The sequence below is a fragment of the Spermophilus citellus genome (assembly GCF_964194105.1).
Source record: "Spermophilus citellus genome assembly, chromosome: 5".
NCBI classification, from domain to species: Eukaryota; Metazoa; Chordata; class Mammalia; order Rodentia; family Sciuridae; genus Spermophilus; species Spermophilus citellus.
In genome coordinates this window covers 71,330,262-71,346,621 of record NC_138186.1, presented here as the reverse complement: position 1 = coordinate 71,346,621, position 16,360 = coordinate 71,330,262, and the positions used below count along the sequence as shown (strand labels likewise).

Genomic DNA, 16,360 nt, shown 5'->3' with positions numbered 1-16,360 from the left:
GTATATATACATATTCATATCCTTGGAGCTATCTTGTGGGGGGTTGTAGCTAGTTACTTTTTATATAACAGTATGTTCTGATATATTCCTATGCTATTAAATATGAATGCTACTAAGTTGATGCTTATTATAGTATCACTTAGATATATGCTAAGATCCTAAGAAATTGTTTGTCCACTCTAGATAAATTTTGTGCATTTAATATTATTTAAAAATAACTCCTTACATAACATAAAAATGATATATAATTTCAAAAAGGTCTAATTCTATAGACAAAAAGAACGTTTGTGTGTTTTGATACCTTCTTACTTGAAGTGACCATACTAATTTTTGTTTAATACAAATTGCAAGGTTCATTTGGACTGAATTTTAAGATTGTTTTAATACAATGGCTAGTTTTCAAACTACTGATGTAATTTATTTCTAAAAAATTTATTGGTTCATATTAATTAAAAGAATGGTAGATTTCATTGTGGCATATTCATTCATTCATATAAAAATTCGATCCATTTCACTACCCAGCATGTGATCTAAAATCATTAATTTCTTCCCATCTTTTTTTTTGCATGTTTTTCCATCATTTCCATGCCTGTCTGTTAAACTTAAGAAATAAATGTAGTTAAAGAAATATATGTTCAATAACTCATTCCAAATAAACATCTATTTGACTTGGAATTTGCAGTACATATCATGTAAATCGTTTATTATTGTCGTTTATTTTTAGATTGCATTTAAGAAAGTTAACCCAAGTGTTCATTAGTTAAAGTTACTACATATTGTTTAGGATGCTGTGATGTAAGAGAGAAACACCTACCCTTATTAGAAGAAGACACTTTGTAAGACAGATGAGTATGTTGTACCAGAAGATTCTTTATTGAAAATATTTTTATAGCTATTCACCTTGGAATATCATACATAAAATAGTTTGATTCTCCAGAGATATAATGGGGAAATCATAAACCCATTATGTCTAGCCTTTCAATGGTCCTTTCCTGCCTCTCAGGGAGGCTCAGGCCAGCTCCATGGACTGTAAGAGGCTGCCTGCCATTAGAGAGGCACTTGAAGACTCTGAGGTTTTTGAATAATTAATTTCTGAACTAATAGGTACCTCTTAGTATAACTTAATTTTATATTTTCATAGCAAATTTTTTAGCACACCATTGTCTTATCTGGTCAAGCCTTTAATTTCCAGTTTTTCCAAGTTTCACGTGTTTTTCATTTTCATTCTCTTTTCTTAGTCATGATCTATCCCCATTGCCACCTACTACTTTAAGTGAAATTGCAGTTTCCACCACTCTTGAAATTGGCGTGCCTTCTTGATCTGCTTTCCATTTTGTTCAGGAAATCTGGCAGGATTACAGGAATGAACACACACACACACACACACACACATACACTCTTCCATCCTTTTAGGGCTTTTTTTCCCTGGAGGTTGTTCCTTACCCAGGTCAGGGACCTATATGTGAAAAACAGAAACCCCTAGCAACATTTGAGTTGCACATCTTTTAGAGATTTTTTAGCTTTCAATATCAATCTGGTTTTTATTAGTTCAACAGAGCCCAAACTAAAGCAGGTAAGATGATTGTATTTTAGAGTTCACTGAAACTTATTGGCTATTTTTGTTAGATGGTTTCTGGAAAATTTTGCCCGTGTCCATCAAACAAAGTCACCTGTGAGAAGCAGATCTAGCCTTTCTATTAGCCAGAAATAGGGTTCTGGGAGCAGAGTTCATCATGAGACTGAAACAGAGGAGGAATTCCTGGGTAAATAGGAGGATAAACACTTATTTAAGATAAAGGAATTTGTCTACTTAAAGCTCTGTCAATTTCTGAAAAATATCCCAACCCTGTTGCAAAAGCAGGTTCAAATGATTATGGCACTCCACACTTATCATGGCATTATAACTTTTCATCAAGCATCAAAAAATACACCTGTCTTTGGACATTTGGCCCATTAATTTCAAATAAAGAGAATGAATAAATTAATGGGATAATCGATTTATTAGGATAATTCTTACACACAAGCACTTCTTTTGTTTACAGTGAAGGTTAATAAGAAGGAAATTCTCCTTGGAATTCTAGTGTTAGGCACAGTGCTTAATAGTTATAATTTTTTATTGAATGAATTATGGGATCATTGAAAAAATAAGATTCCCCCAGACCCCCCAGTTATCCTATATGAACTGTCTCTGTTCTGCACAAAAGCTGAGGCATCCCCAGTATGCAAGTGACTTCCTTTCAGATGCCCTGTACATGTAAATGATACTTCTTTCCCTATTCCACAGCAATAGAAACATTTGTGAAAGCAACCTCCTCACATTTGTTCTAACTTAAATGTTAAAATTCGTTCAGAAGTGGAAAGAAAGCATTTTCCCTTCTTTTCCAGGTTGGAATAATTTCTTAATGACATCTTTGCTTAGAAATATCACTTTTGCTATAACCATCTTCCTGCTGAGGCTTTTGTTTCACCCTAATAATTCTATCAATTAGAGATTCATTTGGACTATTGAAGTTCCAAAGTCTCTTTGAAAATTTCAGGGGCCACTGGACATCCACATTCTTATGCTAATCTTTATAGACTTGAGTGAATTCTTTGTAACCTGAAGAATGGATTTCTTGAGTGCCAAGGAAGGGAAAACACTGGTTGTGGAGAATGGTAAAAATCAGTTTTAGGTCACATATTCCCAAGGAGGCCAGAGTGGCCTGGAGGCTTAAGGATTTTTGAGAAGAAGGCTTATAAACATGGTTAAGGGCTTTGTTTCAGATGCACAACTTGAAACATCAGCTTACTTCTGCAAGCACAACTCCATTTCTTACATTAATGGTTCATGTTTATACTTCATAAGTGGCCTTATCCAGAGATGTTTCAGCTTAGTCTGTGATGGTTCCACTCCTGTCAACAACTTAAAAATCCTATGGCCACAAATTCAGTTCAGCATAAATAAGTATTCCTTTTCAGTGGAGCACATATTTTTAAAATTCAAAATGTGCAAATGTTTCAAGTAAACTAGAAGAAAAAGGATTGGGAAATTTAGTCACAGTTGTATAATAGTAAGTCATATGTCTAATTTAATGTATTTGGAATTTTTTTCAAGTTAAAGTGGTCCATATGTCTGATCAACATATGCATTTGGTCATGTGAGCAGGAATAATAGTGTTTAGGAGTATAGACTGTGGAGTTGAATTGGTTGGATTTGAATGTCATCTCTGCCATGGCTGTGTGACCTTGGCAGATTACCTAACCTCCGTGGGCCTCAGTTTCCCTAGATAGAAAAGTGAAATAATCAAAGTACCTTCTTCATAGGATTATTATGAGGGTTAGCTAGTTTAATGTATGTAAATCTTTAAAGCAGTGCTCAGTATATAATAAGCAATAAACAAAGGTTAGGTTTTTGCTTTAATAGTAATAAAATAGAATTTTATTTTAATTAGTCTTCTTGCTAATCAGTTAAATAGTTTGGGCTTTATTTTATTCTTTAAGTTTTATGGGAACAACTCTAAACCTACCTGAACTTTTGCAAATAATTCAGTGAGGGAAACAGTCAAAATTATCCATCAGATTTACCAGCAATAATACAATCTACTAAAGAGATTAATTTCCCTCATGCTGGTGTTGATCACTGTTATAATCATAGATAGATCCGGTCTGACTGGATCTATCATGTGGGTGATATTTTCTCTTTAAGAACTTAGGTTTCATCAATTTAAATCATTATTAATATGTTTTATATTTTTATGCAGCATAAAAGCACATGAGTGGCTTTTCTTCTTGTGCCAAAATTTATTTCAGCTCATCATAATAACAATTAAACTTTCCAAATCCTTTTGATTTCCCAGGTTTTGCTGGTAGTTAATATTCTGCAATGTAAGTGGGTTGTTGACAGATTTGATTTTAAATAAATCAGTCAGAAAATATTTATTGAATCTCTACTTGATACCCAGCATTGCATCAAAAAAAAATAGAAATTATAGACCTTCTTTTCATGGAGCCTCAATCCAGAGGATAAATGAAGATTAACCAAGGGAAAACTTTGAGAAGACACTAGGTGTGAAAAAGTGATGTGATATAAGAGCTGCCATACTATTTCAATAGGAAAAGAGAGAAAGACACCAGGAGAAAATAGTGACATGGACACTTCAATGTCAGAGAAGTTTGTCTTATTGATGCCTAAGTGGAAAAGGAGGAAAATCTTTTTTCCCAACAGAAAGTTAAGATGGAATTTGTTGAAAGGCAGGAAGTCCACTCTGAACACGGGTCAGGACGGATGGTCCAGAGGCTGGAAGCTAGTGTGAACCTTTTCAAATAAGAGAAATTCTAAATCCCTAGAGACCCAGAAAGTTGCTCCCTAACACACAGCCAGGACTGCAAGTCCTTGAATTAGAATTACAAATTGTCTTTCCTCCTGGATTTATTAAGCTCTTCTCTCTCTGTTTGAAAAATGACATTTCCTTCTTCTCAGCCTTTCCTCTTGCTAAGCCTTTGGAAGGGCCACTGGTAAGTGAATAGCCCATCCCTTCTTTATGGGTTCCTGAACAGAGTTCACATAGTTCTTTCCATCTTTCCTGTTATGTTTCAGGAACATGCCTCCGTAGCCAGGAGTCCAAAGTAGTTTTCAGATCAGCAAATTTGGCTCTATAAAAGTAGTCTTAATTGCCAGAGTCCTGTGTGGATGATTTCTTGATTAAAAACAAGGAAGAGTTATTATTGAATGGAATTAGTTCCCTTTGCAGAAGTTTACTGATACTGATGGCGGAGACTTCATATTTTCCAGAAGAATGTCCCATATGGACTTCATGGACTCAGAGATGGACGAATATTACTTTTGAAGTATTTCTTAGAATTAAGTTAGAAAGCACTTTCACCTCAGAAGAAAATGGTTATTTAATGCTATATTTCATGGTTGGTGACCATCTGGATGATCAGTACTGGCCTAGGACAACATGCTGGACTTCTATAGAATGTGCTGGCCTCACTGCTATGTGGAAAGGCACAGTGTTCTTGCAAGATCTCATGTTTGTGAGGACAAAGTCATTTCTTAATTTCTTAAGTATTACATGCACTGAAGGACTATGAAGATTGGGACTGAGTTGTCTGACCAGGGCCCTGTTTTCATGAACATATTCAAAGTTTGGAGTTTTGACATTTTTCTCAAATGTGATATAGGCAGAGTATTACATTTGACACCACTGAAAGAAATGACTGCCATTAAGCTTTAAACTTGAGTCCCATGTGTGAGACCACATGGATTTGGACATTTTTTAAAAATTAGGTATTGGGGATTGAACCCAGGGGTGCTTTACCACTATGCTATATTTTCAGCCCTTTTTAAAATTTTGAGACAGGGTGTCACTAAGTTGCCTATACTGGCCTTGAACTTGCAATCCTCCTGCCTCAGCCTCCTGAATGTTATTTATTACAGGCATGTGCTAGGCTTGTGGACTGTTCTTTAAGTAATTATTTTATGAACTGAATTATTACATTATAGGGTATTGGTATCTGGGATGCAACATTCATAACAGAGTTAAATCTATAGACTCAAGAGTCAAATATTGCCATAGTGAAAAACATTTGCTGTGGCACTTTGCAATCTGTTCAAAATCCAAAAAAAAAAAAAAAATGTATCCTCCCATTAATGCTGACATTTTGCTCCAGGAAAAAATACTTCACTTGTTATACCCAGCATTCTCACAGAAATAAATCATTTAGTTTTATATAATTAAGACATTATTTTTTGAGGTAGGTATTTAAAATGAAGCATAATTTTCTTAAGTCTATTTTGAAATGTCTTCTTTAAAAAAAAATCTACAAAATGCTTCAAATAATAGAACTGACTTCAAACCTTTATTGGCCCTGACTGCAGCAATGTGGTTGGATGTTTTGTATTGAGAAACTTTTTTTCCCCCCTGTCTAGGGTGACCCTGGACTGCCTGGGAATCCTGGCTACCCTGGACAACCTGGTCAAGATGGTAAGCCTGTGAGTACTGAAAGCTTAGTCATCTCCAGTACTGGGATTATAGTGTCAAAGTAAAAATTGCACTGGGCACAGCTAAACAGGCAAAGATGACTTTATTCAAGACTACTGCCCTTGGGGAGAGAGAACTGGCTCAATGCTGCTGAAACAAAGGGAGAGAGAGGTTTTAAATGCTGGGCATGTTAGTAGAAAAGTACTGGAGGACTTAGAAGGAAGGTAGGGTTTTGAGGTGGAACATATTGCGTTATTCCTCAGTTTTTCAAATATTTTCTTCTGTGATTAGTCCATCTGTATTTGCTTCTATTTGGCACCCATTAAAGATAGTCTCCAGCTTTGCAAGATCAGGATGCTGTCTTCCCTGAGGATGATATAAAAGGATGGCAAGGAGGTCCTTGAGAAGCCATTCCTAGGTTGTAAAACTAGTAAGAAGCTATTAAAAATATTTGTATTTCAAAGAGGGGCCTAATGTTGAATCATTTTCTAAAGTAAATGCTCTAAGAAAAGCAAAGTCAGGTAGAATAAGAAAGATAGCGACCTAAATTTAGTCAAAGTGAGGGAAACATTACAGTCAGCGTGGCCAAAGAAGCAGCATTGTTGACATAGGGTTGCCTGGGGATCAGATTTGATGAGGTCCCTTAGAGTGCTTTGTAGCTACAGATGGTGTGTGAGTGCAGGCCTAGAGCAGGCATTGTGCTCCTCTGTGCTGTTCTAGACACTTCATGATCCTATTTCATGATTATATACATCTTTACTACAATGAAAAATAATGACCAGGGACTTTCAGTATCATGATAAATCCTTTCGTCTTTTCTTTTTATGTATATGGAAGTTTTCAACTTAAAAGTCTTTTCAAAGGTGATGTTATTTTTTAAGAATATATTCACTGAAGCACACTTATAATCTGATTAAATAAATAATATTATCTAAGATTCTAAGAGAAATTTAGGGACACAGAAAGGGAATGTAAATCAACTTTAAAGCATTTTATGCAATATTTATAGATAAGTCATCTGTCATCATGTTTGCAGAAGTAAATAAATATCAAGAATTAGCTTTGGAATATTAAAAAATAGTTTTCACCAAGAAATATTTCTCCTGAGAGACTTTATCATGAAGGAGTGGGAAGGTTTGTACTGTGAGTCAATAGTTTTCAGGAAGTCAGGCTTGTTGGCAAATTCCTGCAATCCTAATGGCTTGAGAGGCTAAGGCAGTAGGATTACAAGTTCAGAGCCAGCCTCAGCAACTTAGTGATACCATAAGCAACTTAGTGAGACTCTGTCCCAAAATAAAGAAGGCTGGGGTTATGACTCAGTGGTTAAGCACCCCTGAGTTCAAATCTTGGTATAAAAATGGTGATGATGATGATGATTATGGTGGTGGTGGTGGTGATGATGTTGTTCAATGAAAGAGCCAGAGGCCTAATGTTGAATCATTAAGACTCCTATCATCAGGAGAGTTACTTAAGTCCCTGAGAAAAGTTTGCTAATGGATTTAATACAAAAACAAAACAAGGCAAACAAGAACAACAACATAAAAGAAACTAGGCAACCTTTGAAACTGTGTTAATATACTGAGGCCTTTGACCCCAGCATTGCATGGGAAGGGCTTAGATAGTAGGTGAGCCCCTCTAGAGAGGTAATAGGTAATAAAGGAATGGTCATTGGGAACTGCTGTATGATTGAAACTGTGCTGCTCAGCTGACCATGGGGGTTTATTCTGAGTGTGATGGCAACCAGGGATTTTGAGAAAGGAAGTGACTTAACTGGGTTTACAACTTCAAAGGATAAATATGAATATTACCTGGAGAGTAGCTTACATGGGGGCAGGTGTGAAAGGAGGGAGATCATGTGGAGATTATTTCATGATTCTAAGTAAGAGGTAAGAGTAGTGGACTAGAATGATGTGGCAGAAGAGAAGTAGTTAGATTCTGACTAATCATCCCATTTAAAGCTGACCACAGTGCAAACAAATTTATATGTTGGGTATGGAAGAAAGAGAGATGTTGAAGAAGTCACAAAGGATTTTAGTTTGAGTAACTGGGTGAATTGTGGTGTCATATACTGCCCTGGGCAAGGCTGTGGGAGATGTAACTTTTGTGTGGGGAGAATCAAGAATGCATTTTTGGACAATTGGAGAATCCAGTTGTGAGTCGCCATATAGCTGTATTCAAGGTCATGGGAGCAAATGAAATCATTTAGGGAATGAATCCAGACAGAGAAGAGAAGGGGACAGTGGACAGGGCTTAGGGCTTAGAGGAGCAAGAGGCAGAGGATCAGCCAAGGAAATAGGAAGCACTGATCAGTGATGCAGGAGGAAAACCAGGAGAGTATGGCATCCTGAGGGGTGGAAGCATTTCAAGAAGGGAGTGTTCAGTTATGTCATTGTTGTCAAGAGGTCAGAAAAAGTTGGGGCTTATGATTAGACTGTTGAATTTGCTATATAGACGTTACTAAAGGCCTTGATGACGGTGCTTCTGGTAGGATGGTACAAAACATGGATTGGAAGAGATTCATGGGAAGAGTAGGAGATGAAATGGTAACTGAGTATAAATGTTTCTCCTAAGGATATAAAGGGGAGCAGAGAAATGGAGCAGTAGAATGGGAATGATGTAGGATGAGAGTAGATTTTTTTTTTTTAAGGTGGGGTGTTGTAGCAGTTTTATCATGATGACAATGAGGTAAAAAGAAAAAATGGGAGATTTGAGAGATATTTGTAGGAAAATGAGCAGATAAGAGGGCATTAGCTTCAGTTAGGAAACAAAAGTTTCACCTTGATAAGAGGTAAGAGGATGGACAGTTAAACTTTTCTGTGGGTACAGAAACAGCTAGAATATGTATTTTGGGGAAATACATAGAATATGTATTTTGAGAAAAATTATCAGATTACTTATATTGAATTCAATTCAATTAAAATAGAAACCTAACATCTTTGCTTTTGAATTTATCTTTAGCTTCTGTTTTTTGGCAACATTGCCTTGGAATTTCTGTTTTAATCCAGCCTTTATTCACTTCAGCCTAAGCTGTCTTTATGACCTTGTGCATTTTCTCACTGCAGTTCCTCGTCCCACTAAGATACTTCCCTGAGGTCCTATGTGAGTTCTGCCCTAATCACACTTGGGTGAGATGACTTTTATAAATATGAGCCCTCCTGCCTGGAGATCCCTTTCCTGGGCTCTACAATTTTTATGACTGGCAGCTGAGGTGATGAACCAAATCCAAACAGGTAGACTTTACAGGCTGGCATGTCACCTGTCAACACTGCATAATGTTGTGGCACATCCCTGACAGCACTGGTAAATTATTTCAGCTATTGTTTTTTTCAGGGATAAGAAAATCCTAGGCAATGATGGGAGGTGAGTGCTGATCAGGCCCTCCATGGGTTATCAGCCCTGTTTGCTTTAAGCATTTTTTTTTTAAATCTTTCCTTGAATGAAGTGCTAGGGATTAATTATAGTTAGCTTCATATAATAAACTTGGATATTACTCTATAATCTGATTTAAGATATAGAAGACTTATTTCCTCATCTAATTAAGCACCTGTGTAGACATGTTTTGAATATATGTATATGTGTATAATTTTATGTTAGGTATATCTGTGCAGTATCTGATAGTAAAATCAAAGAATAAAAGCAAGCAACTGTGGTGAGCAGAATCATGGTCCCCTGCATGTTCACATCTCAAATTTCAATACTCATGAAAATGTTATCTTGTATGGCAGAAGATGTTGTGCAGATGTGATTAATTTAAGGATATTGAGATGGAATCATTTTGAACTATCTGGATGTTCCAGTGTAGTCACAGGTTCTTTAAAGAAGAAAGCAGGAGTGTGAATCAGGGAAGGGTTTTTGATGATGATGATGATGATGATGATGGAAGCAGAGATCAGAGTGAGGTGCCCAGGAGACAAGAGATCAAAAGAAGCTTCCAGACTCTGGAAAAGAGAAGGGATGGATTCTCCCTTAGAGCTTTCAGAAGGAGCAAAGCCCTACTGACACCTTGATTTAGCCCCCTAAGACCTCTTTCAGACTTCTGACCTCCAGAACTATAAAATAATAAGTTTGTGTTGTTTTAAGCCACTATGTTTGGGTTAATTTGTTATAGCACCAATAAGAAACTGAGATTTCAACCCAAATCCTGTTTTCCCCTAAGTCTGACTTTTTCTTAAATTCTCCCCACCCCGCCCCCATTTCTCTCTCTCTGCAGGAGATGTGAGATTGGGTGGCCAAGCAGGAAGAGAAAGCAAGCCTGTGAGCCAGAACAGCTGAGGGTCATTAGAGTGTGTCCAGGGCCAGCACCCAGCTGGAATGGGAAGGTGTGGGTGGAGCCTCTGGCTGGGTCTTGAAGCCATCTGGACCAAGGAAACTTGGATGGAACAGTTTGCAGGGAATTCTGCTTTGTTTGGATTTGGTTCTGTACAATCCCCCTCAATAAGCAATTTGAATCTCTTTCACACATTATAACCAGGCCAAGTCAATTGAAGCTTTAAATAGTAAATTATTCCACTCTGGAGAAATACTAATTTTCATAAGGAAAGTGCATTCAACCAAAATTTGAAGAGTGATTTCCAATCCTTCCATTTCTTTCTCACTTCTCTTTCAATCCACTAACTTCTATAGTGCAGTGTCTGAGAATATTAATATTTATTCTTTTACTATGACAAAAGGAAAGATGGGGAAAATATTTATATAGTCTGCTAGGTAATTCAGGGTGGTACTACTAAAGACATTATACTGATAGGACATTGATTGTTAAAGAAGGCCATATGTAGAAACACAAACAGGACTAGTTTAAGATTTTGTAAGAGTTTGTATTTTAAAAGTGCTTGTTTCTGTTTTCTGTTATTATTGGTAATTCTTCATGAAGTACTTTATTTAAAAAACAAAAAAGCCCTAGCTAGTAATTGGGTAAATCTGGGGCTGTATTGCTGTTTACAGAGTTGCTTTGCTTTTATGGTCCTCAGTTCCTTCATCCAGGAAATGAGATGATAATGCCTGGTAAGCACTAGTTTCTCTCTCAGCCTGAGTTTTTTGATTCCATGAAGTCTATCATATTTCTAATATATAAAGATGAGATAGTTGAGGCCATAGAATACTGGAAATGATTTTCCATATCAGTGGTCTTAAGAAGTGAGTTGGGGAGAATGACAGCACAGTGCTATCAGCAGACAAAACAGTGGGTTGGTCAGGAGATGATACCCAGTGGTTCAGTACCCCCTTTGCCTTGCCCTCTTCAAATGTGCCTCTGAGTAGGCTAGAGATCCCAGAGATCCCAGCTTCCATGAAGAATTGACTCTTACAGAAGGGATAGGAGAGGTGGGGAATTGAAAAAAATCATATGACTTGTTAAAGTATAAAGTGCATTTGGAAGGTTAGTAGGAAATGAATTTGGATAGGTAGGACAGAGAGAAGGGAGGGAAGAGCACATAAATCAGACCATTGTGATAATATTGGCTTTTAGTTGGTGTGAGTTTCAGACCCACTCATACAGAGAAGTGACGTGATCTAAATTATTTTTTAAAAGAAAGTATTCTGGCTTCTGGGTTGACAATAGATTTTTTTAGAGTGACAAGAGCAAAGGCAGGGAGAACAGCCAGGAAGTTCCTGCAGCACTCCAGGAGTGAGGCAATGGCCATCAGGGTCAGGGTGGTGGCACTGAGGTGAAGAGTACTGCTCCTGTCCCTGGGGTGTTTTGAAGTGAGAGTCCACAAAATTTGCCACTATGTTGGATATAGTTTGGAGAGGAAGAGGGAAGTCAGGGAAAGCTAATGGGGTGTGGGAGAATGGGGAAGCCATTACTGGGTGAGGGAGTTATGAGTGGTAGGGAATGTGTTGAATCGATATATTAGACATTCTAGTAGAAATTTTGAGGTTGCAAGTGAATAGAGGAAGTCTGACATTCAGGGTGAGATCCCTTTCTTGCAAAGTGTCTTTTCTTGTCCTTTGTCTGTTTTCTGCAGTGACTATTGAGTTTTTCTATAAACCAGTAAGAGCTTTTTTGATGCTTTGAGAAAATTAATACTATATTATATGTTGTATGTATTTATTTTGACTATGCATTGGCTTATAGTTTTGTTTTAATTTGTAGAAATGAAAAATTCCCAGAATCACATATTTTCTGTTTTTGTTTCTTCTAGTGTTATTTTTTTAGAACATTATGTACTATACTATATGTTCATTTACTTTAATTTAACTGTATTATGATTTTAATGACTTTTAGTTTTTTTATTGGGAATTTATTTTAGTATTTGGGGTGACATGAAGTTCCCAAAAGACTTGGGGAATTTGTCAACAGGCTATTCTAACATAGTGAAATCTAACCGCAGTAAATATGTGGCTCCTACTTGTCCATGAGCTGTTATTTAACTAAGGTGAAAATGGGATCCACATATGTAATGGGGTTGCCTAATAGGCAGATGCAGGTTTTGGCACAGGTAGTAGACATGTAACAGGTACAGTGAGAAGGATGACAGTCTTGCCTCTGGCACACTGGATTTGATTCAGAATTCTACAGAGACATGCAGGAACTGAAATTATTCAGAAGAGAGTAACTGGGAGAGTTCAAGAGTTCAGAAGACAGTCTGTGAGGGAAGAGTTCTTGTGCTTCAGGTGTTAGTCCAAACAAAAGATGCTGTTTCCAAATATTCAGGAAATCATGTAGAGAATAAGAGAAAAGTGAAGTAAACCAGCCCTGAGGTGTGCAGAGTGATTAATAGTAAATATAGGACCTATGAGACAAGCTCTTCATGCCTTCCTGCTTTCAGACCCTTAACTTAATAAGGTGCCAACTGTAGGCCCAACAGTTTAAGGGCTATAGAGAGTTGGGAGCTGGGTGCCATAAAGATTAAAGAAGTGGAAGATGAGATACATCAAGATGAAGGCCAAAGGGATGGCTATTATTTAATTTGAAGATTATAAGAGGCAGTGTAATCATGAAATGTATGAAACATCCTTCTAAAGAGAAGAGTGTCTGCCTGTACCTCCTTCATTTCAATCTAGGTTCCTTAGCAGAAAGATCTATTGTCTCACTTTCTTCCATTGCCATTTAACTCTCTTCCTATTTCCCTCCCTCTCCCTCCTTTTCCTCTCTTTCCTTTCTTTCCTCTTTTTCTTCCCTTTCCTTTCTCCCTCTCCCTCATCTCTCTCTCCTTTCTTCCCTCTCTCCTCATGAGTCTCAATGATAAACTAAAAGGTGAACGATTTTCCTTGAACAAATTATTCTATAGTATATTAGGGCACTTTATTTCCCTTTTCTGCAATAAAATATTATTTAAAACTTGTGTCTTCACCCAATACAGTGGAGCTCACCTGTAATCCTAGCTACTCAGGAGGCTGAGACAGGAGGACTGCAATTCCAGGCCACCTGGGCAACTTAGAACTTTTCTCAAAATGAAAAGGGCTGGGGCTGTGTAGCTCAGGGGTAGAGTGCCCTGAGTTCAGTCCCCACTACCAAAGGGAAGAAAACTCCCGGCCCAAACCAATCTTAGGTCTTCTTAAGGCTTTGGGCAAAGCTTACCTGACTAGCTAATTCATTCTTTTCCTCACTTTCCTTCTATAAAAATCATGTAGCTATTTCCCTGTTTGTTTCCCAGGTTGATTACTTACATTTTACATATCATTCGTAGTATATATTATATGATAATGTATTTACACCTTATATACACACATTACTGCCATTTGTTTTTTTTTTTTTATTTTATTGTTGGTTGTTCAAAACATTACATAGTTCTTATTATACCATATTTCACAGATTGATTCAAGTGGGTTATGAACTCCCATTTTTACCCCGTATACAGATTGCTGTGTCACATCAGTTACATTTCCATTGATTTACAAATTGCCTTTCTAGTGACTGATGTATTCTGCTGTCTATCCCATTCTCCACTGTCCCCTCACCCCTCCCCTCCCCTCCCCTCCCCTCCCCTCCCCTCCCCTACTCTCTCTCCATCCCCTCTACTATAAATCGTTTCTTCCACTTATATAATTTTTCTCCTACTCCTCCTTTCCTCTTATATGTAATTGTGTATAACCCTGAGGCTCACCTTCCAGTTCCATGCAATTTCCCTTAACTCTCACTTTCCCTCCCGCCTATCATCCCTGTTTAATGTTATTCTTCTTCTCCAGCTCTTCGTCTCTACCCTGTCCTTGGTTACTCCCCTTATATCAAAGAAGACATTTGACATTTGTTTTTTAAGGATTGGCTAGCTTCACTTAGCATAATCTGCTCTAATGCCATCCATTTCCCTCCAAATTCTATGATTTTGTCATTTCTTATTGCAGAGTAATACTCCATTGTGTATAACTGCCATTTGTATATTAAGCTCTTCAAGAAATTCTTCAGTGACACAAGTAGCATATATGATGTTAAAGATAAGTTCTTATGTTGTGTCATCTTTTGATTGCTACCTGCCTGACCGCAGGACTATGCAGAGCTATTTCTACTATTACAGCACTCAGTAGTGACAACTGGTTGGACTCAATATTCATTTGTTTGCTTACTTATTCATTCATTTACTCATATGCCCTGTATCTATTGGTATTTACTGTGTTCCTGGCACTCTTCTAGGCCAAGGGAATAGAGTGGTAAACAAAACAAAACAAATAAAAACCTCTGACATTTTGAAGCTCACATTCCATTGTGCAGAAACAGAAAATAAACACACACAAACACACACACACACACACCACACGCACAATCATATGGTGTTGAATTCTGTGGAAAAAGACATCATAGGGCCATAAGAGGTGGAATGTGTGCTATTGAAACCTCCCTTTGAATATGAAAAATTCAGGTTGTAAAATAAGAATTATTAAAAATGGTATCAGCTACCTTAAAAAGGGTTGTGCATTCTTGGCCAGGCTTAGTGGTACATATCTGTAATTCCAGCTACTTGGGAGGCTGAGGCAGGATGATCAAAGGTGTGAGGCCAGTCTGGGAAACTTATCAAGACTCAAAAGAAAATAGAAAGGATTGGGGATATAGCTCAGTTGTAGAACACTTGGCTAGTATGTGCAAGGTCCTGGATTCAATCCTTTGTACAGATGGGGGAAATCAAGGTTGTGCATTCTTCTTTTTAAGGAAGCTTATTATAACTTTAAGTGTAACCTTACTTAGAGAATGAAGCACTTCAATAAAGTTAAATTAATTCTACAGGTCTTAGAACTTAGCTTTCTCTGCAGAGATTATTTCTCAAAGATAGACAGTGCTTTTCATTTCAAGGCAAGTTGTTATTCATCATTCATACACCTTTCCTTAGGGAAGACAGAATAAGATTTAGAAATTTCCTTTATAGCAAATGTAGTTTGCTTTAATTTGAAGTAGAAATTCTCTTTAGTTCACAATAGTATATAGCTTCTCACTGTCAAATATATTTTTATGTTAGTCTATGAAGTATTTTTGTTTTTGTGCTACTTTATACTTTGCCACCAATTCAACTATATTTTCCTCCAGAGTGCCTCTCTTCATCATTGGTATCATCAGCAGTGACATGTCAGTGACAGAGACCTGGGCATCATTTCACAACTGCAGAATCTGTACCTCCCTCAACCTGTCATCATCTTAGAACCCATACAACTGAGTTGCCTCATGTTGAGCCTCCTACTCTTTCTTCCCTGCAGGAGGCTCCCATCTGGTGTCCATGGCTATCCCTTGTCCCCTCTGATCTCCTCCACAGTGTAGCAAGGGATCTTTTCAGAGCTTAGTCTGATTGTGTGATCCTCCTTTGTTAAATGACTTTAGCGGCTTGGATAAAGATCATAGTCCTTAAAACTCACAAGCCGCACAGGTAACCTCCACTCTATTATTTCAGACTTCCTTAGCTTGCTGTCTTTCTAGCTCTGTGGACCTGGTTTATCCTATCTTGCCACATGGTATGTTGAAGGGCTTCCTCTTGTGAATTGTTCTTCATTTTCTATTCCTTTGAGCTTGTTTATTAGCAAAGCTTCCTCTTACTGCTTATGCTTCACCTCCCATTGCATCACAGTTTTCCTTAAAACTTAGCTCAGGTATAATTGTTACATATATTCATTTGTTTGTTTGCTTACATATTCATTCATTTACTCATATACTCTGTATTGGTCTGTTATTTAATTTGAGTAATTAGTTAAATCATATCAAACACTTATCTAATAATTGAGTTAGCTAACAAAGAAACTAGTTTTTATGTTAGTTATACTTGGAAAGACAAAGATATTTTAATTTTCTTGGAGTTCCATTGCATAGAGCTACAAAGTATGCCAGACGAGAAGACCCCCAGAAGACATTAAAAGTACACACTTGATTTTTGTTACCTAGTTTCCCTGACTCCCTACCAAAGAGTATCTGTTGGGATTTTGGAAAAATTTGAAGAAAATTATGTAATAAAATAAACTTGAAATCACATTCTTTCATTTTT

At 37.1% G+C, this 16,360-nt stretch overlaps 1 protein-coding gene across 2 annotated transcripts in view; it reads left to right on the top strand.

Moving 5' to 3' along the window:
* COL21A1 (collagen type XXI alpha 1 chain) overlaps positions 1-16,360 on the top strand; it is a 198,612-nt gene that overhangs the window by 89,640 nt on the left and 92,612 nt on the right. The window contains exon 11 of one of the 2 annotated variants that reach the window (XM_081295392.1): positions 5,912-5,974. In XM_081295392.1, coding sequence (XP_081151518.1) covers positions 5,912-5,974 — 63 coding nt within the window. The remainder of the gene's footprint in view (positions 1-5,911; positions 5,975-16,360) is intronic. The other variant, XM_081295391.1, reaches the window with a different exon arrangement.